Genomic DNA, 24,353 nt, shown 5'->3' with positions numbered 1-24,353 from the left:
AGATATTAGCTAGAATGCCCGAGATCGGGTCACCCATTGCTAGGCCCTTTTGATGATATATTCTATTATTGAAGGTGAAATAGTTGTTATTAAGTACAAATTCTAACAGACTGATGAAATTATCTATTTCGCATTTGCTAAGGTTACTGTGTTTTAAAAGGTTTGATTTAATAATCTTGACAGTTTTGCTTACCGGAATATTGGAATACATATTGGTAATATCATAGGATACCATTATATGATTATGCTCAAGATTGAAATTCGATAATTTTTCACAAAATTCAACGGAATTTCTTATATAGGCTGTATTATTGAATTTAAAGTGTTTACTGAGAAAATTATGCAAAAATTTTGAAACTTTGTAAGAAGGGCTGTTCATGCAGTTGATGATAGGGCGTATAGGTACGTCTTTTTTATGGATTTTAGGCAAAGCTTTTGCAGTTGGAAGTTTCGGGTTCATTATTATAAGCCTCTGATACTCGTGCTCTTGTAGTAAGAACGGCAGATTCTTCAATAGGTTCTTCAAACTTCGTTGGATTTTGGGGGTGGGATCTTTATTAATAATAGTAAAACTGCCATTAGCGAAGAAATCTTCGGTTTTTTTAATGTAGTCATCTTTATGTAGTAATACTATGGTGGGACCTTTATCAGCTTTAGTGACGATAATATTATTATTATTAATTTTATTTCTTACATCATGTATTTGTTTGCTAAGGGTCGGATTCGAGGTAGTTTTCAGTTCTTTCGCCAGAAAAGGAAGCTTTTTCTTTATTTCGTATTTAATGTCTTTATGCACTTCTACGGGGAGTTTTCGAATGTTAGATTCAATTTCCGCGACTGTAGTAATCAGATCGTCGGTTTTTTTCGGGTTAGGCCAATTAAATTTCAGGCCTTTATCAAGGAGGGATAGTTCATTATCTGAAAAGTCAGTATTAGATAAGTTCACCGTAGTAGGAAAACGATTTAAGTCGGCGGAAGGGAGGTTAGTTTTACTGTTGACACTACTCTGTTTATTCTTAGTGTTTTGCAATTGTATCAGTTTATTGTCTAATGTTGTTTGTCTAATGTCGAACGAAACATGTTCCTTTATTTAAGACACCTCATGATTATTTTATAATTCAATGAGTAATATAATGTATTGAGTAGGTGGTTGTGATTAAAAGGATTTTATAATTTTAATATATTGTCCTCAATACGGTTCCATTATGAGATTAATTACATGTAACCATGGTGCATTCAACCAAGAGTATCTCATTCTGTATTGGCCTGTCATTGTATTCAAAAGGTATGGTTTGTACTGTGTTTTGACAATATGATGCAAATACTTCTGTTGGAGCCAGTTTTAAAGGGATGAATCTGAGTAATATACCTCTCAAATTCCTCAAGGATTGCGACAGAAAGATCAGATGCACCCTAGGTAAATTCTCCAGCTTCTCACTGATACACCTGCCAGTATGATACATACTCATTGGAAATTGAAAGGTATGGCATACAGAGAAATGGTGTGGCCGGCATATTCTGCAGACATGATTTGTGTTGAAGAGGCATGCCATGAACTGAAGAGAGCAGCTGCGCACCATCTTAATTCTCTTGTTACCATTCGGCAACTGACTGAAGCTGATATCCAAGAGTGGAATAATCTGCGACAAGTTGGATTCTCTGGTGCTGAGTGTGCCTCTTCATGTTAAGGCATGGCTCAGGGCCCGAGGTTGTACATCATATTGATCTGTCACACAATTAACAATAAGTTTTGTTCAAAACCCCACCTCAACATTGCACTTTGCGTTTCTCTTTCTTTTGCATAGCTGAGTGCATTTTGTTTTTCTTTGTATTATAATCTTTATAATGTACACTGTGTTGCCGAAAATCTTCTATTGTGTTAGTACAACGTTGAATCACCAAAATATATATTTATATTTAGCACCTGTTTTTGTATGGAGGTACTCTAGCTTTGAGCTGCAGTCACCAGAAGACTTTTAGGAAGCAGTGTGATGTTCACCATAGCTTGACTGAAGATTTGGAATCTACTTAAAGTATATATTGTTATGAGGTATTGCACAAATAAGCTTACATGCATTTCAGAATACAAAAATTGGCTCTCAAAGAAGTCTGTAACATATAGAACAGGCATGATCTAATGGCCTGTAATTTGTTTTGTGCACCGTACTGACAGCTGAACAGTGGTGTTAGTGCAGATGAGCAGATACAACTAATTCACTGCAATGCTACATGAACAGTGATCCTTAATATTGAAAATTTTGTGAAGATGATTCCAGATGTCAGTAATAACTAGCACTACTGACAGGGAAAAATATTTTTTTATTTGTACTGTAATAATAATAATAATAATAATAATAATAATAATAATAATAATAATAATAATAATACAATGTTACAAGAAGACCCATACCAATATGACAAGGGATCTTCCAAGGGGGCTCACGAGTCCAGTATGGCATTAAATACACTACACTACAATACACTATCCTACCTATTGCACACAAGTGGGTATGGATTTAACAGTAAGAACAAGTGAGAAAAGAGCTATTCAAAATCAGCCACCTACTCTATGTGGACAACATTAAGCGAAAAATAAGACCCAAACCCCATCTCCAACATCTTGTCTCAATTACAAAAATGTTTTCTTCAGATATAGGCATGCAGTTTGAATTGGACAAATGCAGAACCCAAACTGTCATCAGAGGATCCTACTCAGCACAAGGAACATCATCTAGTTTAAGCAACAAACCCATACAACAGCTGGAGAAAGAAGAAATGTACAAATATGTCGGACTTCATCAGAGCACTCATATGTCACTTGCCAGCATCAAGAGAAATGTCATAGCAATACATAACACGCCTCAACAAAGTACTATCATCAAAACTGACAGCTAAACATCTTACCAAAGCAGTCAATATGTATGCCATACCACTGCTCACACTCTTTTGGCGTTATAAAATGGACCCAAACAGAACTTCATTAGTTACAAACAAAAACAGCAACCGAGCGTCTTACACTTCCGAGATCAGAAGGTGGTAGGGGCTTCTAATCCATTGTCAATTTACACAACAGTCGGATATCGAATCTAAGAGAATACTTCCACTCGAGAGCTGAAACATTGTGTCTTCATCAAGCTGTTTGCAGAGCGGATATAAACTATACACCTCTCAATCTATAGTCGCTGCAAATACGTGTTTCTACCCCACGTTTAAAGGAGATGAATATCGCCATGTGGAAGAAAAATCTGTTGACGGGAAACACCCCCACGAACTGGATCAGCCTCATATCGAGAAACCTGCATCACATGCTTGACAGACCTACTCTGGTCTTTTTCCAAAAACAGGAGGATTTGTTCTGGTCATCCAAGATCAAGTCATTGCTACACAAAACTACCGTAGATTCATCATGAATGATCCAACAGTTGTCACAGACAACTGCCGCCGCTATTCCAGAACTACAGAGAGCATACAGCATGTCATATCTGGGTGCCCACACTTGGCCAACACTGTTTTTAAGCATCGACATGATCAGGTTGCAAAAATCATTCACAAGAAACTTTCTGTAAAATGTGGATTTCTTCTGTCATCAACTGCATATTGGAAATACACAACTCCACACACCTCCACCTGCTCTCAAAAACTCTTCATGCAACCTTCTATGCTATCGAGAAGTCATAACCGATGTTACACTCAGCAACAATAGGCCCGATATTGTTCTAATCGATAAATCAAAAAGATCCGCATACCGTATAAAAATTGCTTGTCCAAACATCTCCAGTCTGCAGGCAACAATAACCACAATGATATAAAAAAATACACAGAACTGGCAATAGAAATACAATGCCTGTGGAATCTAGAATCAGTCATCAGAGTTCCAATAGTAATATCATGTACTGGTATTATTCCGAAAAGCTTGCACAGCTCTCTGGCCGCATTAAACCTTCAATATCACACATACGTTGAACTATAGAAAGCCACCCTCCTGAGCACCTGCCACATTATGGGAACATTTCTAGGAACGACTTTTCGTCCGAGTTACACCAAACAGCATCAAGATCAAGGCTGCAGATCCGGTGGAACTGAAGGACAGATTTCCAAAATGGGGAGATAAAATGTTGTTTAGGGACATCATCTATGCACATTTATTGTATATATATAGGCCTATATGTTGTAATTATTTCTGTTGTAAATATTTGTAGATATCTGTATAGTTTCATAATCAAGAGGGTGACTCCTTACTTAGGGCGAGTCAGCCCATTATGTTACTGGTGCAAGCCAAGCCTTCCTAAATGGATGTAACAATAATAATAATAATCATCATCATTTTTGTCGGGCCTCAGCTAACATGTGCAAGTTTTTAAACTTGATGCCATCATTTGTAGTGGCCAGAGAACATAATACGTTTTTACTAGGGCTCGTATGTTTAAGACCTAAAAATAGCCCAAATAAGCAAGTGGTGAAATATGATATAAAAATTACAAAATGTGACCCAAAAATTATTAATCTAAATATGGCCATTTTAAAATAAGTTTTAAATCAAAACAGCAATTTCTTTAATACACACTTGTTAACTAAGTTCTTTATTCTTATTAATTTTCTGAATATACATGTTTAGCAGTTATTCACAGTCCATTGTCCTTGATTCACTTATCAAATATTTGTGAATACTTACAATATAAGATACTAAGTTCTCTAAGATTATCAGATCACACAACATTTTAAAAGTCAAAACATGTTTGCATCCTGCATTTGTGGTTTGAAATATGAAAAAATTAGATATCAATCTATTTTTTTATTTTTAAATATTTTGGGACATTTAAGCCCAGATTACATTAATATTACTTAAATGCGTTGAAGTTTAAATTGAGCACTACGAAACAAATTAAGTAGATAGTCTTTCATTTTGTTATGGTAGGGCGTCAGGGCCTATAGTGCAAACTCACATAACTTTCTCATTCTTCTCCGTGGGTGGAATTGAAGTGTATGACAAGATTCATCTTTGAAGCATCTGGCTCGAAAGAAGTCAGATTATCACCAACACATTCTTGTAAGAAGAGAAGTTCCTTTCTACATCACAAGACGTTATTGGTGCACATTTAAATAACGTGAAATCACTGCTGTCGAGTATGCACTCATCTTGAAGTTTACAGGTACCTTCTCCTCTAGTATGTTGGGTATTCAGCCCGAAGGCCAGTCTGATCCTCTACAGCTCCACCAACAGCTGTCATAGATAGTGTAGGTGTTGCTGAAGAGGCATACTAGAGAAATGAGGAGTGAAGTAGTTTCCCGTTGCTTTCCTCGCTGAGCCAGAAGTTGCTATTACATATCAGTCTGCTGAGCCCACTGAAATGCATGCACCAACCGACCCTATGAGCAACATTTTCACACCATTCATAATGGGGACTGGCTGCATAAGGAACGGTTTCACTAGAATCGCTCATACCTCGGTCACTTTCATATTGTCAAAACCAAGGATGAGACTGAGACAGGTCAATGAAAGTAACAAATTTATTCTAGCCCATACCAGAAGACATAGTGCACTGTAAACACTACATCCCGCTAGCAAAGGACATTACTTATCTTCCACACACGGCGAAAACCGTCATTTTGATGAAGCATGTTTTGAAGTTTCCGTTTTACACTGTCGCCAGTTATTCCATGTGATTGTTGTACTGAACGTTGAACACTTCTCACAATTTCAATACTTTGATGAATTTCTAAGCTAACAACTTCTAAACAAGTAATTGCACTCCATATAATTCCAAAGTTAGACTTAATATATGCCAGACTTTCTGACAAACTGTTGGAAAACAATTCCTGCGCAATCTTGATAGAAGAGGCACTTGTATTAACCGCAGATGTGATACCGAGAAGCAGTTTTGTGAACACTAGTTCGCATTCGGTAAATTGAAGATTATTTTGCACAGCTATGGCTGTATTCATACCACTGAAGTATGAAGTTTCTACAAAAATAGCCAAAATATGACCTTATGACAAAAAATAGCCAAAATATGCATTTATATGACAAAAAATATCACTTAATTGTGACAATAATCACCTGATTTTCACCAAAATCCCATCAGGCAAGAAAATGGAGACAAAGAAAAAATATGACTTTTCCTAAACATCCAAGCACTAGTTATTACTTACCTGTTTTTTTTTTTTTGTTTTTTTTTTTTTTAATGAAGACTATTTCTTATTGCTTTATTTTAAAATAAAGTTGTGTTACAAATATTGCTTTTGCTGTTGTTGAAGGGAAGACTTATTTTTCTTTGTTATATACAGTAGGTATGAAAACAAAAGAGTGCATTTTGTTTGGTACAATGTCTGGTACAAAAATGTATCATTATTAATTTCATTTATTATTAGACATGTATTAAACACAACAATAATATGATACAAATGTACTTTTGGGCTTGATCTATTAAAATATTATGTACGAAAAGGTTTGGTTATTTCATACTTTCAATTTAAAACAAAAACAGCTATTTCATTCAAAACTATTTTAATAAAAATAAAGTATGATCACCCAAAATTAAAAATAATTTATTTTAGCCTTCCCTTTAAATAAAACATATTTGCTATAATTGTATCTATGAAAATCATGATACCAATTCTGTGGTTCACTGTGCCAATTCAGTGGTTGATTGTCTAGAAGGATGTCACTGTTATCAGCTGAATCATTCCCCTCTGTCCCTACTGCACATAAGCTGACTGAAGGGCAGGTCTGTGGAGACTGGTAACTCCAGTCTACATGATAGTGCACTGAGTTTTTCCCCCATACATTTTTAGTTAGTGGCTTTTAGCATTTCAAATAATTTGCCATTTTCTTGACAAAATAATTAGCTCTTTAAATTCTCATCACTAAGCCTTGTCTTCTTGTGGAGGAAAGTATACCCTTGCATTGCTGAAAAGAATACCTTTCTTTAACTACAAGAACATTGCCAGCAGTGATGAATATTGTAGGATATGTTTGATGCCATTGGAAGTACTGCAGTGGTAAGAAAATACCTTATCCAGCTCTGGTGAAGCTACTGGTTCTGGTGTAGTAGAACTGAAAAATTGTCTTCATCATCACTTAATTTTTGTCCCATTTCTGCTTCCATGTGATTATCAGTCTCTGGAATGTATCGATTACAGTTTTATTTCAAGTAGTAAACTATGAGTAAAAATTACATTTTGTAAAAATCACAAGTAAAAATAACCAAAAGAGCATTTGTTACAAGTAATTTGATTACTTTTACTCAGCTCTGATTATCATGGAGATTTGTTGACTAATTAATACAGGGATGGCCCACAGCATTTTTAATATTATTGATAAAGGTACAAGTCCAATTTAAAAATTCGAACTGGGCTGTGTCGGGGTCATGGCCGCAAGTTTGGCTGTAAAATACGTACCACGTGATTGGTATTGTCAAGATATAATATCTAGTCATTGTGGGTTTGAAATGTTGTAGACATTTTAATTCTAAACAAATTTACATTATACTGGGTGTCGAATTATGTCTCTGCCTAGTTATACAGTATTTTTGAACTGCTGTGTAATTAAGTTACAGAGTTTAATGAAGGATCTTTTTTTATAAATACTGTATAATAGCTGTAATTTAATAAATAGTTAGGAATTGGAGATACAGCGTCATTGTGTAGTGAGGAATGAGAATTTGTTATTAATAGGATATTGTTTGGTATATACAGTATGAAAAGAAACCGTCTCAGAATGTAGTAGCCAACCGGCAGAGGAAGAAGACAGAAGAACAACTGAAGTAATGTTTATTAGGAATAAACTGTAATAAAAGAGATCATCCTCTTCCTAGAGATTGTCTCACCTCGGTGCAAGGTCCGCTTTTTTATGTGCTAATCATCACTTCAGCTGATCGATGGCATCAATGGGGTTGAAATTGAGGTGCTTCATGTCCTCCTTCAGCTGATGAAGCCAGTGTTTCTTGGAGTGGCCACGGAGTCGGTGTCTGGGCTGACATTGAACACCCTTCTGCCCACAGAATGTTCATCATTACCTATAACATTGCCCCACCAATGCATAAAAGTCTCTCGCATTTTCTCTTGAATGGGCGCCACACCAGCCCAGCATCCATGCTGTCAAGTTGCTCATGGAGAAACACCAGGAGAAGAACAAGCCAGTGCATGTAGCCTTTTTAAATCTAAAGAAGGCATTCGATCAAATTCCTCATGAGCTGATTTGGCTGGCAATTTGGTTGCATGGTGTTCCCAAAGACTATGTCCAATGAATGCAACTAGTGTACCGTAATATCAGCTGTATTGTGCATTGTCCTGCTGGAATGTATTACTTCTGAGAAAAGCGGGCTTAAAAACTGCAGGGAAATATTTGTTGAAGAAAGGATAAAGATAAATTCTGTGAATGAAGTATCTGGGTAATTATGTTGGTGTTATTGGAGATAGAAAGAAAAGAGGGTTTATTCAAATAGGGTGGATAAATAGGGATGGACATTGTTAGCTGCGCAGCACAATTATTTTCCAGTAGTACGTTAAGATGGCAGCACTGTTGCATCACCTGACATCAGACTATTGCTGCTAGATACACTGATTCGCAGTCGAACTAGATTTACCTGGTTGGTAGCATGTAGGAGCACCTACCGCCCTGATGATGGTGGCATTGCTTCGTGGCAGGGGTTCAACAAGACACTGGAAACGTTGGGAAGCCATCCTGATCCACCACCGCTGCACAGCCTCCCATAATGCACTGAGATTCGTAGGAACAGTGTCCAAGGTTCACAAATCCCTCTCAACAGCATCACAGATGTGCTTAATTGGATTAAGGTCAGATGACTTTGGGTGCTAAGCAAACATCCTCATGCCCATGGAATGTTTATCAAAACAATCGCCCACAATTCGAGTCTGATAAGCGAGGTGAATAATCTTGCTGTAGGTGTAGGTCTCCTGCAGGGTGCTGAAGGCAAAAAAAATGTATGGATACAATCTTGGTAGCAGGTTCGTGTAACTTTCACTGGTGACAGATGTTGGCAGATGTATCAGGGTCAGTGATGGGAAAAGTACAAGAAAAGTTTAACTGGGCTGAATTACAGTTACCTGAGAAATATTCTACTCAGTTACAATGAAAAGTTGCTTTTTCAACAAGTTATCAGTGTCTTTTTTGGCATGGGGCTTGAATGATACTAAACTTAGCAAAGAAAAGGATATTACATACTTCATTTTGTGTTTCTTTTACCATAGACATTAAGTAGCTGTCGTCACTGGGGACTAAGCATGATACCCTGGTACTTTTAAAATAATATTTTCCCATAATTTTTGTTTTAGTTGGTGACTTTGCATTTCAAATACCATGCAGAGTGGTTGCTTGTGTTAACGCTCTAAGGCTAAGAGCCAAGCTCTGCATTCGGGAGGCGTGTGGATTCAAAACCCCACTGTTGGCTGTCCTGAGAACAGTTTTCTGTGGTTTCCCATTTTTACTTCGAGGAAAGTGCTGGGACAGTTCTTATACATAAGCCACAGCCAATTCCTTCCACCTCCTTATCCAATTTAATTCATTCATTCATCCATTCATCTTCATTGGTGCTTCAGATGAGGTCAGTATCAGGAAGGGCATCTGGCTGTAAAAACATGCTGTAAAAATTCATCTCACCTCATCAATGACCCTGTTTCAAGAAGATGAGACTAAGGGGTAGACAAAAGTAGACCTTTAGCATTTCAAATAATTTGCCACCTACATTACGAAATAATTGGTTTTTGAAATTCATATTGCTAAGCCTCATCCTCTTGGGGGGAAGTACATCTTTGAATTTGCTGAAAAGACGCTCCACAAGGGCACTTACCTATGTTTAATTGTAAGAACCTTCCCAGCAGTGATGGATATTGTAGGATACATTTGATGTCATTGGAAGTATTGGAAAAGAAAAAAGGTACTGCTGAAGCTACTGGTTCTGCAGTAGTAGAACTGAAACAGTTCTGTTCATCATCACTTAATTTTTTCCATTTTCTGCTTCCATGCAATGTATATTGATTACTGGAATATAATGATTACATTTTTATTTCAAGAAGTAAATTACAAGTAAGGATTACAATTTGTAAACAGTGATTAATACAAGTAAAAGTTAATAAACAAAAGTATTAATTTCAAGTAATTCAATTATTTTTACTCGGTTACTTCCCAGCCCTGACAAGGATTTATAAATTGCAAAATAGATGTTGTCTAACTCCTTATGAAAGTCTTCAAAAACATCACTGATACAGTGAGTGTATTTAGGTCTGTAAAATATGAAGTTATTGAAGAATCTGGAAACTCAAAGGTGTTTTTTTTTTTTTTTTTTTTGCCATGATAAAGTAAACTCTTGTTCAGAGTGTTTCAATATGTCCATTACATGTTTGGTAATCTTACATTCCCACAGTCCTCTATGTTAATTGATGAATATAATTATATGTATATCATAAGGTGTTGAAATAGGAAATGCATGTTTGGATACTTTCAAAATTTGAAAATGGAAGAGTCACAACTGCAGTTACAAGGCACAACAAAGTGGAGAAGGAGACAATGTAACAAACCAGGCCAGTACACTACCAGATGGAGGATATGAACAACACCGACCAGGAGGACAACGGACACAACAATGAGAATAGTGCAAAAGAAAGAAATGACATCTCGCCAGCGGAACAGATAATTATGAACTCGTTCGTAAGAGCAGCCAAAGTGAACACGAATGGAGAGAAAGGGAATGGTGATCACGATAACACGTGGAAGAATGGTGGGAAAAGAAGAACGCAGAAAATGAACGAAGATAATCTTGTGTATAAAACCTCAGCCAACAACAGGATAGACAAGCATAATACTCAGATGACACGGAAGCCCAGACCAATACCTCCACAAAGGAGTAATATGCAAAACCGCCGTCCTAACGAATCACAAGCAGGAACACTGCTGAGAAAGGAATATTTAAAAGGTACCAAACAAGGAGAAATGAGACTAAAACCTGCAGAAAAGAGTAGATGGCTTTATGTTGCAAAACTAAGTCAAGACACTACTACAGATGACGTAGTTGCATACTTAAAGAAAAATGGAAGGATCCACTGCGACATGGTGAATGAAAGAATTGGAAGTCGGGCTTTCAAAGTAGGCATACCCATTGAGAAATGTAAATTAGTTTACAACTGCAGTTTTTGGCCATCTGACGTCTACTGTCGTCCCTTTCGACAACCATGGAAATACAAAGGCCCATACTACCGGGACAACAAATATACTAACATGGAATGTGGAAGGACTACAAAGTCTACTGAACCTTCTATCACAAGAAATCCTTATCAACTATGATATTTGCATTCTCACTGAAACTATGGTTAGAGAGGAATCGAGATTTGACGTTCTGAATTTCTACAATTTTCATGCATACGCAAGACAATACACAAATAGAGGAAGACCGTCTGGTGGCGTTGCCTGTATAGTCATACCACACCTGGCCCCAATAAAGCTACTATGGAGGAAGGAGGATATATTAGTTGTAGAAACAAAACCATGTGTGATAGTGGCCGCTTATTTTAAGCCTGAACAAACCACTGCGGACATAATATACTGTCTTGGAGCAGCTTTGAATACTTTTCAAGGAACAAGAAAGGCTGTTCTAGCTGGTGATCTAGTAGAATGGATATAGAAAATTCAAAGAGTAACGAAGTAGTCAGTTACCTAAGAATGGAAGGTTTTCATGTCCGTAATCAAAGCCAGGACTGGACATAAGTCACAATGGGGCTAGTACAATAGACCTCGTATGCACCAGAGGAATGCCTGGAAAAAGGAGTGCCAATACAATACTGTCAGAAGGAGCTGCTATCCGCAAACATATCCCAGTCAGCTTAGGAGTAGATGGTGAAGTTAAGGATGATATTCCGGCAACAGCAACTAACAATACAATCAAGAAAATAAGCATAGATAAAGTGAGAGAAATTATGGAGGATATACCAAAGGTAGTAGAAAAGATCAAGGAAGGAGATATTGATGATGCTGCAACATGGATCCAATACTGCATCAATAGTGCAGCAGCCCCATATGTACAAGGGAGAAAAGCTAAACCATGGTTTGACGAATCATGCTATATTCAGAGGAAGGAGACCATGAAAAAACTTCACAACATGAGACAAAAGAAAGATAACAAAACATTGGAAGAATACCGGCAGCAGAGGAAAAGCTATAAAGACATGCTCAAAAAGAAGAAAATGGAATACATAGAAGAGGTACAAAGAAAGGTCATTGCGGAAGCAGAGTCAGACCCGTATAGGGCCCTACGACCAAAAATTCAAAGAATCCAACCCAGCATATCAGTGGAAATCTGGGAAGACCCTATCAAGAAAGTAACGTGTGCAAAAGAATCAAGACCCAAAATCAGACTCTCAGAAGACCAGGATATGACGGAATCCATTACAGAAAATGAGGAATAATAGATCTCCCGGACCGGATGGAATCAGGACTGAACATCTTAAGCAAGCTACAGATGAACTGTTGCCAGTATGGATGGCGCTATGAAACAAATGTTTAGAACTCGGGCGAATACCAAGTGAATGGAAGAAATCAACAATTAAGCTACTGTATAAGGGAAAGGGGAGTACTGATGATCCAAACTCGTACCAAGGAATTGCATTGGAGTCGGTTGCCCTGAAGCTATTAACAGGGATACTGACATCCAGGATAAATGTAATTATAGACCCACTGCTGCCAGAAGAGCAATGTGCCTTCCGTAAGCAAAGGTAAACACTCATGGCAGTAGAGAATCTACTACGACATATAACAATGACGCTGGAGAAACCTAACGGCAAACTTCATGTAGTCTCTGTTGATTACTCGAAGGCCTTTGATTTAGTCAACAGAACTATACTGATAAACAAGTTAGAAACGCTAACAGGCAGAGCAAGAACAACGACCCTCATATCAAATATATTAACAGAAAACTACATATAGGTCTACGATGCAGTTGGGAATTCAAACTGGATAATGCAAACAAATGGCGTACTTCACGGTGATCCCCTGAGCCCCACCCTATTTAATGTGCTCACATATGATGTTGGTGACAGAATTCGAGAAACAACAAAGGCAAAATTATACATATATGCGGATGATATGGCAATAGCTTCAGAGCAGATAAATGACTTGCGAAAGGCAGTAGACATATTAAGTGACTGCGCCCAGAAAAATGTTAAAATCAATGAGGACAAGACGGAAATGATAATTTTTCAAAACGGTGGAAGGCCAGCATTTTCCGACCAAGTGACCTGCAACGACAAGGAACTGAAAATAGTCAATAATTTCAAATACTTAGGCATTACCCTACAGGTTACAGGAAGAAGCTTTAGGCTACACATAAGATCGAAAACACCCCCTGCAATAAAATCTATAAACGACATTGGACATCTAAATCTAATTTCATTGGAAACAGCAATGGCACTTTTTCAAACTAAGGTGCTGCCCGTTCTGACATATGGACTCGAGCTAATATGGGAATTCCTTAACTACAGGCAATTGGAAGAGATAGAAAATACAAAATCCAGATTTCTCAAAAGAGCCCTTGGTGTATCAAAGATAACCAGATCCAGACTGGTGTACGAGCTTCCAAGAGAAACATTCCTAATAGAGGATCTACGGATAACCCTACTACTACCAACTACGGAAAGTTACAACAAGCTGCTCCAAGCTGTACAAAATAAAAAGCGGGATATACCAATGGAATTCTACACACCAAATGCAGTGCTAGACAGAAGATGGACGCAACCTCTGTGTGAAATGAGGCAAGTCGTAATCAGGCTTGCAGTTCATGGTTTCCACCACAAGATTTGCTCCTGAAAAGTGTTTCATGGTCCAGATGAAAATTGCGTGTGTGAACTATGTAACAGTACATGCGGGACTTACCACATAACCACGTGCCTGAACTGAACCAGGTCAATAGTGGAATATAGCAAGGAGTGACATGACTGCTCAGAACTAGGAAATATGCTGTATTACTATGTAGGTCAAATTCTAAAAAGAGTATGACATATATGTATCATTATGGCCATTCGGCTGCAATAAATTCTTTATTATTAAAATTTGAAAATAGGAACATGATTTTGTTCAAACCATTGTAACAAAATCACTGTTTGTCACACATATGCATTTTTTGTATGGTTCTCTGTTTCTAGACTTGGAATTTGAATGGTTTATACTGAAGATGGTTTTTATCAAAACCATTTTATAAACTTGATCAAATTATAAGAATATCTTAATATGTTTTGTTTATCCTCTGAAAACAAGGAAATGCTAACTAGTTTTCAAGATTTTGTTTTTAGCTAATGTTTCTGGTTTCCTCTTTGCAGGTTAAAACCAACTTCCGAACGGCCATCACTGTTCCTGAAAAGTCTTGGGCTCGATTTCGAGATATCTTTGCGGATTATTGTGAAAAGATGAAAGAAGGTGGTGAAAAAGTGTCAGTTGCTGGAGGCTCGGATGGAGGCCCTAATGCTAAGTGAGGTTTAGCTAATCATTAGAACTTTTTTTAAGAACTGTCCATCCAAATTACAATGAGTAATGAACACTGCAAATCTAGGAAGAAAGGAAACGTTCAGTACTCAGTTGGGACTAAATAGGAAAATCAAGGTGGTTTATTTGTTGGAATAGGGAGAAAAGGGGTTACTTATTATTTGTGATGTTCAGATGTATGTTGAAAGTAACAATAAACTGCTTTGGCAAGATTGTATGTTTAAAAAAGTGAAGTGATAAGAAAATTATTGGACTGCTAATGAAAGAAAAATAGTAAAATGAAGTTTAGAGACTGCTACAGAAATATTTTTAAAGTTATGAAGCAAAGTTATGTCACAAATTTTAGCAAATACTTAGAATGATTTGAAAATATAGTAATGCAGAGAAGCATTTTACATTTAATGAAGAAACATGTGATCCAGTTGACATGACTAGTAACAAATACTATTGAAATTCACTACTCCTACTAAAACATCATTCAGGGAGGGTTGTGAATTGCAACTGGTAGGAAAGAATTAAGATTTCCTTTAATTTGCTTACTTCTGTTCATGTGGAATTAAAACAAAAATTATGAGAAGTTGAAAAATTACAGAACTTGAAATGGTTGAAAGAAAAGATAAAACTATAGACAATAGTCAATATATGTATTATTTCAGTGTGGAAATTGACTTGTCATTTTATGAGAGAGCAATGATCCTCTCCTAAATGGACTTGTATATCAGAACGAAATGTAATGGAATGGATTAGGCTTTAAAATTATTAGATATTACAGTCAAGTGGGCAAAATATGTTGAGTTTCTTCCTTTTAGAATGGTACATCTTGTACCCAAGGATTTCAAGTGTCAATATGTTTAGGGTAAAACAAGAAATGGCATATTTTGGCTATTAAGTCAGAATAATAGTTGGTCTGTGAATGTTAGATGCAAGTTCAGGCAAATAAAACATCCTAGCACATAATGTATTATGGCAGAGCAGTTAAACAGTGACTGTTGAAAATCGCCAGTTATTTTAACTAAGTGAAATATTTGTTTGGAGAACAAAGTTTTGCAAAGAAAAAAGTCTTATGATGTTCTTAATAGTTTAGCATTTTCTTAACTCCTTGTAGAGATTAATTCAAGAATTTACGAAGGAAGTAGTTGAAGTAAATGATATTTAGAGATTGAAAATGGAGGGAATCGTTATACGTATTTATAAATATTGTTGAGAGAGAGAGAGAGAGAGAGAGAGAAAAATATTCAGATCAAAATTTGAACTTAATTTGTTTGCCTTCTGTTTCTTTATATATTTCTATAGAATTCTATGTACAAATTGTGACCGACCATGAGGTCCAAAGGCATTAATGTATGTTCCCTAATGTAACTGTTGAGCTTTGTGGATTTGCAGTGTACGGTATGGGCAGTAAATATGACTGGATGTACCTATGAATTTTTGAAAGTATTGTTCATGAGTTTATTTTAATGGCTTAATCAAAATGCAAATATTTAGATAAAACTTTCTAAGCCTGGTTCAGTGCCAAAAGGGAAATTATTTTTTTGTTCTTTTCATGTTTTTGAGCAATGGAAATCCTACATTACATCAATTAGATGTATGTTACATCAGTTTTTGAGAAATTTAATTTTTATGTTTGTGTTGGTATTATGGAACCTGTGCTTGAAATATTTGTGTTTGTCAGCGAACATGCACAAAAGTAAACATAAAGACTACTTCTTCTTAACGTTATGTATCGAGTTGTTTAGTGCTCTGGTCATCTTTACTTGCCTTACAGACATTGCTGCTGCATTATATATTGTTGGATAGCCATGATGGCTGTTAATTTTTCAGTTTGAATGTATTTCTGGTGCCTAGTACAAGATTGGTGAACTGTGAGGTATTAGAAATTTAATAACATAAATTTTCTATTTATCTGTTTATTTATTTTTATTTATTTATTTATTTATTTATTTATTTATTTATTTATTTATTTATTTATTCATTCTTTATTTTCCGATGGACTTAATTTGTGAGAAAGCGATGTTATCGATGTTTTGAACTTTTCAGTTAACCGTTAATACAAGCTTATAATCAATAATATGCTTGACTTTCTTCTTGTGGTTAAAAGCTCAGTTTTCACCCAAATGATTCAAATAGTTGAAGTCAGTGAAGTACATTTCTTCTATCAAATTATATATATTAAAAAGTTATTATTTATAATCAGAGGTATCATTCTAATAATACAAACATTTGGTCAATGTTCTAATCTGCAAAAAACAAGTAATAGTTATTGGATTATGAGGAAAGATGTTTACTTTATACAGTTTGCTTTTTGTTACATCAACTCTTTTAAACAATGTGTGTGGTTATGTTTGTTATAAATTCTAACCTATGTTGCTATTATAGAACAATATTCAGATTTATACCCTTCAGTTTGAAGTAACCCAAAAACATAGATTTGTGTTTTACTCCTGCATTGAAATGGGACGTATATTATTAAAACTCGGATATTATTCAGTTAAGAATATTTAATACTACTTGTTTCATTGTTGTATTTTTCCATAGTTCGTTCTCAACGCTCTTAATGTGAGCTGATTTATTATAGAGAAAATATTTTAAAATATGTATTTTTTATTTACGTATAGTAAATTATAAATAAAAGTATACCAAAATTTATATTAGCCAGTCAGGAAATATTTTGTCAAGAATATTCTGGGCTTTTTCTTTTCAATTTCATATTGGAAAAAGTATAAAATTTCCTTGAAATTTATCCAACTTCATTAATGCTCATTAAATCTTCTTGAATATCAACTGAGATGATATTACATCAAATTTTATGAATACCCGTATTTATCCTTATTAATTGAAGAACTCTGAGTAAGTTGTCTTGATGCATTTTTTTTACTTTTTTTGGCCCCTCATGCTTTGGGTACAGCACATATACTAGCCAGTGAGTATAATACTGTATTGGTGGTTGCAACTCTCTTCATTAATGATATTGAACTGAGTCCTAACATTTTGCAATTTTAAAAAGTTGATCATTATATTTCTTATTACACTAAAATTAAACTCATTTATTTTGTTTTCATAGAATAGTTTTATGTCTGTCTGTTAGGTCATCAGCCCAGAGGCTGGTTGGATCCTCAAATAGCACCACCGAAGGTTATGCGGTTATAAGGAAACCCCATAAACCAATGGCAGCACCAAAATGAGGCATACTAGGCAAGATGAGGAGTGAGGTAGTTTGCCATTGCTTTCCTCACTGGGTCAGAAAGTACTATTGTAGCACGACTGACCCTATGAGCAGCACCTTTCATAACACTCAGATGCACTAGTCATGCTCCGAATGTCATTACTCAGCACTACCCATACCCCAGCATCTTCCATATTGTCACAGCCATGGATGTTGACTGGGACTTCGGTGGAAGCTACACTTTACTCTGGCCTGTGCCAAGAGATGGATGCAAAAGTACTGTATCCATCAAGAAATGACAGCAGGCAGAGTTTTATGTATTAATGAAAAGTATTGTTATTTCAGTAATGTGCTTGAAACAATAATAGGCTCATTACTTCATATGGTTTATTGACCTTAACTGTTCCTGAAATGCTGTGGCTAACTGCAATGCGCTGGAGAAGCATTATTAATTTTACCGAATCATTTCAATGTTGTGGTACATGTGTTCATTGTTGTTGTTGTTGTTGTTGTTGTTATTATTATTATTATTATTATTATTATTATTATTATTATTATTATTATTATTATTATTATTATTAGCCTTGTATTGTCCAGTTTATGGCCACCTTAATCACTATTTTAGCCAGCCTAGTCCTTTAATTACTGATGACTGACATCAACATTTATGAATAAGCCAAGAAAAATAACTTTAATTTCATTCTTTTATTGATTTTGTCATCATACCTCAGTCTGGCTGTACCCATGCAGAGTTCTGTTATCTTTCTGAAACATATCATTACCAAACAGTTGTTCTTACCATACCTCACAAATCCCATTTGAATGCTTTGAACTCTGGAGGAGTCTTTCAGGTTTGCAGAAGTAAAGCTATTTTGTGATATATGGAATAAATTTGTGTGTTATGAGCACAGTATATGATCTGAAGTAACTTCTGGAATTCAGTGTAAAAAAATGAAATCAATTGCAGTACTGTTGTATATTTTCCTATGTCTATGGCTGGTTCCAAGACATTGAAAAAATCAGACTTGCTTAAAATGTATGGTGTTTTGACTTACGGTTTTAGATTGATAATGTGCTTGAGGTATAAACTTGTAGTGATCTCTTTGTATTTCACACCAGTTAATTGGATGAATGTAGCCCGCATATTTTATTCTTACTTGAGATTATATTCAGTATTAGTAGCACCCAGTGTTGGCCCAGCACTTTGTGCTACAGATATTATTCATCTTTCAACCATATAAAACAGTTCACCATTGTAGAATTATCCCTCTTCATTATTTCCCATGTGCACATATTGAAATCTTCACCACTCTTTAGAAACCTATAATTGTTTTACTGCGTACGGTACTGTTTTTCCTACTTTCAAGGAAATTTGCAGTTGTAGATTGAAAAACTGCACACAAAAACATAAATATTGCTGGGCTTGTAACGTTCGTCATTTCTGATTTTCAAATTTGACAAAATTTGTTCTCTTCTGAATGTTTTGCTTAAAGTTCCTTTTTTAGTAACACTGATTAATACATTGCTTGTTTGTGTTGTAGAGAACAAACATTTATTAATTTATACCCAGCTGAATTATGTAAAGGTTATTAATTCTCAGAAATCACCCTGAGGTATCTTTGTAAAAGGGAGAAAAATGTTAAGGTTGATTCTATGTGGCATTCAAGTGTTGGATATGGTTTGCTCAGAAATTAATATGATGAATATAGGATGTTACACAAACACTGAATATATAGCCAATTTCTTCCTGTTGAGCAGCTAAATATGGAGTCCGAATATGGTTTGCTCAGAAGCAAATACAGGATGTTACACAGACACTTTGTGTAAACATATATTATTTCTTCATTCTGAGTAGCTCAGCTGATACATTTGAGGTCACTTGTTCATTGTTTTGTTTTTAAATACTTGAAAGATGTATTTAACATTTGGATTGTAGTCACTTCATAGAATTGTTGGTATTTTCGACTAATGAAGGCACTGATCCTTTTACTTGCAGGCTGGCAGTATCTTTCATTTGCTGTAGTGTATATTATATTCATATACTAGGTGCAAGTGATAATGGAATTTGAGAAGAAGCCAATGCCATTGTATGTGTGGTGCAGTGTTCCCCAACTGTTTAGATAGATGTGTACAGGTGTGAGACCAGCACATAATAACACTATTAAATGAATGTGGTTATTAATCTTACCTTGTTTGGTGTTAATTCTTGAATTGTTTACTCCACCTCCATATGCCATTAATGCTTGCACTAGGTTTAGCGTTCATTATAGCTGCTCTATCACACAGCACATTGTCTTCATGTAAAGTTAAACTGATTCTTATTTTGATTCATGTGACCTCAGGAGAATATTGTTATAAAGCTATGTTGCCACATTGTAAGTTTAATGTTTATATATTCATCCATTGTGTTCATCCTGTATGCACTTAAGTGAGGTTCCATGTGACTTCAGGTTATGAATATATTGTGTAATAACATTTCTCTACTGCCATTTTTTTTTTTTTTTTTCAGGAACCTTGCAGATAAAATGATTTGCAATCCCATATTATTAAATAATGTAATTATTGGTTCCTCTTGTTCAGAGTTTTGTTTACATAGTTAATCAATAAATAAATAAATAAATAAATAAAAATAATTAAATAAATAATATATATTATATGTATGAAACATCTGTGTTCATGATAGAAGACAATTCTAGAATATATTGTTGAAATTGTTCTTGTTCTTTACTTTTTCTGTTATATCTTCTTAGAAAGTGGTGATTGATAAGAATATAATAATCAATTTCAATGTTTATTGAGAATGTTGTAGAATTTTATTATATGGGTTATAAAATTATTATTATTCTTATTATCATTATTATTATTGTGCAAGAAATGGGTGTTAAAATGTGTGTGTGATTGAAGGATCCAATCCACTTCAATAAAGTTCATGCAAATATCGCTCTGAGAAGGGCTAAACTCTAACTCAAGTAAACTTTGTTTAATGAATTTTGAGAGAATGATGGCCGTGCCTTTCTTTGTTGCCAAATGTGATATGAGTTGTAGAAGTCTATTTAGAGTAATTCCCAAGTAATCTTAAGTAAATATTTTGGTCTGTGTTCATGAGTGTTGTGTGAGGAAAAATATACTTGCCAAATATTGAAAGGTATATTTGTTAGTAGTTTAATCTGGTAATTTCTGCACATATGTGATAAAATTACATACTGATAGCATGTTTTTAATATATACATGTTTTGGCTGTCGCACATGAAAGAATGGGAGTCCTTTGATGTGGTATGTTTTGTGGAAGGGAATATGAATCTTGAAATACAAATTTCATCAGTATCCCTCATTCAAAACATCTCTCTTCTTTATAGAGGATTCTAGTTAGATCAGAAGTCATAAATCTAGGAGCAGTACAGATAAAACTTCCTGAATTGATATAATGTCTTCTGATTATACATTTTGTTATTGTTGATTGCAGAAAGAACATCATGATTCTTCTTCAGGATATCTATTTTTTAAGGGTGGGAATGGGTATTTAAATATTGAGTGTCTAATGCAACACACAGGTATGATCATTTTAAATCCCTCTCTTTTTATTATGCCCTCACCCACATACCTCAACAAAGGTTTTGCATAATCCTGTTTTGAAAGTATTTGTGTGATGATTAAATTAGTGTTAAAAGTGATTGTATGAAGAGTCCTAAAATAATAAATAAATTATAAAGTCATGTGAATAGTTGTTATGACAGTATTGACAGCTCATAATTACTCTAGCAACATTGGATATATTTAGGAGTGATTCTCTGTTAGAAGGTATATCCCCCACTCTCTTACAGTATATTTGATACAAGTTCTAGCTTGTGACTGCTTTGCCATTTGAATTATAGCATTGCACCAGTTTTTGTATTATGTTACAGTATAATGTTGTTTACTCTGATCCAAATTCTCTCTCTGAAATTCTGTATGGAAGCCCTGTGGAACTACTGGATACTAGTCATGGAAACCAGAAATTATAGCTTCATAATTAAACAGAATTCCTTCCCTTATGAAATGGATTTTCCATCAGAGATTGAAGTCTTGAGTGTCTTCTTGGTGTGCATATTCTGGAGCATCATATCAGACCTTAGATATTAACTTTAACATTTCAGGAAGCCTACAGAAAATCAGGCCCGTCTTTCTTTCTTTCCTTCTTTCTTTCTTTCTTTCTTTCTTTCTTTCTTTCTTTCTTTCTTTCTTTCTTTCTTTTTTTGATTAAGTCAAGAAAAAAATTGTCTGAAATACCCAGAGTGAGAAAATCCCAGTTATACTTATGAGCTATAAATGAAAAACACATGATGTGATATAAATAATTAAAGAGCTCAGTACATGTATGTTGCAAGTAGTTGAAGAATGTAATTTAATAAATTACGTCACTTGTACATGTTAAGTTTTTACGATCAAACCATGCTGGATAAAACAAAAACAAACATTACATTTTCTCGGAAAATTACTGTGGCATTGAATTTGGAAGTGGCTGTTATGTGGCTAGTTATTGGGAATAGGGTGGTGATTTGAGTAGTGGGTAACTAATGTTTCTAACCATGTTTGTTTTACTTTCATTTGCATAGATATTGTGGAGAAAACTTAATGGGTTGAATTTGTCAGTTTTGAAAGGAACTCCAAGACTTTATAGAGGCATTTTCCCTCCCACCCCTGTTTTGTTTATGATTATATTTACAGTGTTTTTCAGCTGTTTGCTGGGCAGTTATTTTCCCTGTTCATGATATAACGTTGACTCGGTGTATCTCATCATTCCATGTTGTAATGAATTAACCTCAAGTGATGGTGCATTTGAACAGGGAATAATGATCTTTAGTTAGCACACATGATTATAGCAAGACAGTTTTTTGAATTGACTGCTTTTTTGGCATGTTAATATTATTTGCCTTAGTTTTTTTTTAAATTGTTTATGAACACTGAATTATAATGAAAGGTCCAAGTGCTTTATTTGAAAATGTGTATTCAACATTGCAAGCAATTGTAATTTTAATTTTTCTTGTTCTTCATGGTAGTGAGTTTGAATAAAAAGAAGACAACCACTAGCTAAATCATGTTTTCTTCCTTTGAAACTGCCTTGTTCCATGCCAGAAGGAACTAAGACCAGTCTTGACTGTTCTCATTTATATAAAAAGCTTCTCTTTGTTGCTAAATTATGTCAGAGTTAACAACTTAAGCATCAAAGTTTTTTGTACAAAGCATTGCTACAATTTGTAACTTAATTAACAAAAGGAAACATTAAAAATTGGGCTTAGTTCCTTTCAGAACTGATTATTACACTTACACATATATAAATGGAATATCCTTTGGACATGTTAGAGAAATATATATTCTGATCTTGCTCATCATATTTCATTTTGCATCTTTGTGTGTGTTAGGAATTGTTCCACATTAGGTAAATATCATAACACAAATAGTGGATTGCAGTCTATGCACTAAGTTTTGCAATTTTTTAAAGTAATATTTTTGAGCAGTCTCTTGCTGTTTCCAAAGTGCTGCCTGTGGATGTATCATAATCTCAGTCCATGTCTTGCACCCTTCGTGATCTCAAATACCGAGCTCGATAGCTGCAGTCACTTAAGTGCTGCCAGTATCCAGTATTCGGGAGATAGTAGGTTCGAATCCCACTGTCGACAGCCCTGAAGATGGTTTTCCGTGGTTTCCCATTTTCACACCAGGCAAATGCTGGGGCTGTACCTTAATTAAGGCCACTGGCACTTCCTTCCCACTCCTAGGCCTTTCCTATCCCATCGTCACCATAAGACCTACCTGTGTCGGTGTGACATAAAGAAAATAGCAAAAAAAACAAAAAGTGATCTCAAATGGTCTATGCATTGTGTCATTCTCAGCTGGTAAGTTATGGAGTTTGTATTTGTGAGGTTTCAGAAGCTATAACTTGCCATGTTCCACGACAGAAGATACTTGACTCAGCCATAAATCGCCCAGCATAGGTCTGGTTTATTCTCCCATCTAGTAGAGTAAAACGGAACGTTGAAGTTGACATGTAGGCAGCGTAGGTGACATCAAATTAATTTTTTCTGCATAATATTACAGAAGACACTAAAATTCAGACCCGGAAGTGCTTAATGACATTTCTTTTGCTGCAAGTAGTCAGAGTTAATTACTGCCATGTAAAATCAATTTTTTTAAATCTTGCAGATATTTTTACTGTTCTTACTGTATTTGAAGTTTGGGATAGTCCAGTGCCCTCAGTCCTCACATTATCTCAGACTCTTGTGAACTTTCCATTTACTTAAATGTTAGGTTGTAGTAGGTAGTAGTACCTTGCTGTTAACCACAGAATCAAAAGCATAAGAGTCCACAATTTGTTGCAACTATTCCTTGTTAACAGAATTTTCTATCAACTGAATTTTGTTGCCTGAATTTTGTTTTAAAACCCAGATGCTATACAATTCTGTGCTAGGTAAATGGTCTTCCCAAGAATAATTAGAAAAATTAACTTTCCTAATTGGTAGAGCTTGTGGATCTCTTCAGATGGGGCCAGTGACCTTGATGTTTGGCCCATCAGAATCATATTCATCGTTATCTTCTATTCTTTTAGATGTTTATCAGGATTTTTTAAATTTGTATCTGGCATCCCTTTAGAACTCCATATGTTGCAGCACCACCAACTAGCCCTTTGATAATGTCCTTGTTGTTGTTAACTTCTCCTCAGAGAGTCAT

At 35.3% G+C, this 24,353-nt stretch overlaps 1 protein-coding gene across 5 annotated transcripts in view; it reads left to right on the top strand.

Annotated features, from left to right (window-relative positions):
• Pur-alpha (Purine-rich binding protein-alpha) overlaps positions 1–22,720 on the top strand; it is an 876,587-nt gene extending 853,867 nt beyond the window's left edge. For all 5 annotated transcript variants that reach the window (XM_067140633.2, XM_067140631.2, XM_067140632.2 and 2 more), the window contains one exon: positions 14,323–22,720. In XM_067140633.2, coding sequence (XP_066996734.1) covers positions 14,323–14,475 — 153 coding nt within the window. In that variant the 3' untranslated portion in view covers positions 14,476–22,720. The remainder of the gene's footprint in view (positions 1–14,322) is intronic.
• Positions 22,721–24,353: the final 1,633 nt, after the last annotated feature.

This window comes from Anabrus simplex, chromosome 2 (genome assembly GCF_040414725.1).
Source record: "Anabrus simplex isolate iqAnaSimp1 chromosome 2, ASM4041472v1, whole genome shotgun sequence".
Taxonomy (NCBI): Eukaryota; Metazoa; Arthropoda; class Insecta; order Orthoptera; family Tettigoniidae; genus Anabrus; species Anabrus simplex.
The sequence above is the reverse complement of the archived record's forward strand: the minus strand, read 5'-3'. Positions and strand labels throughout refer to the sequence as shown.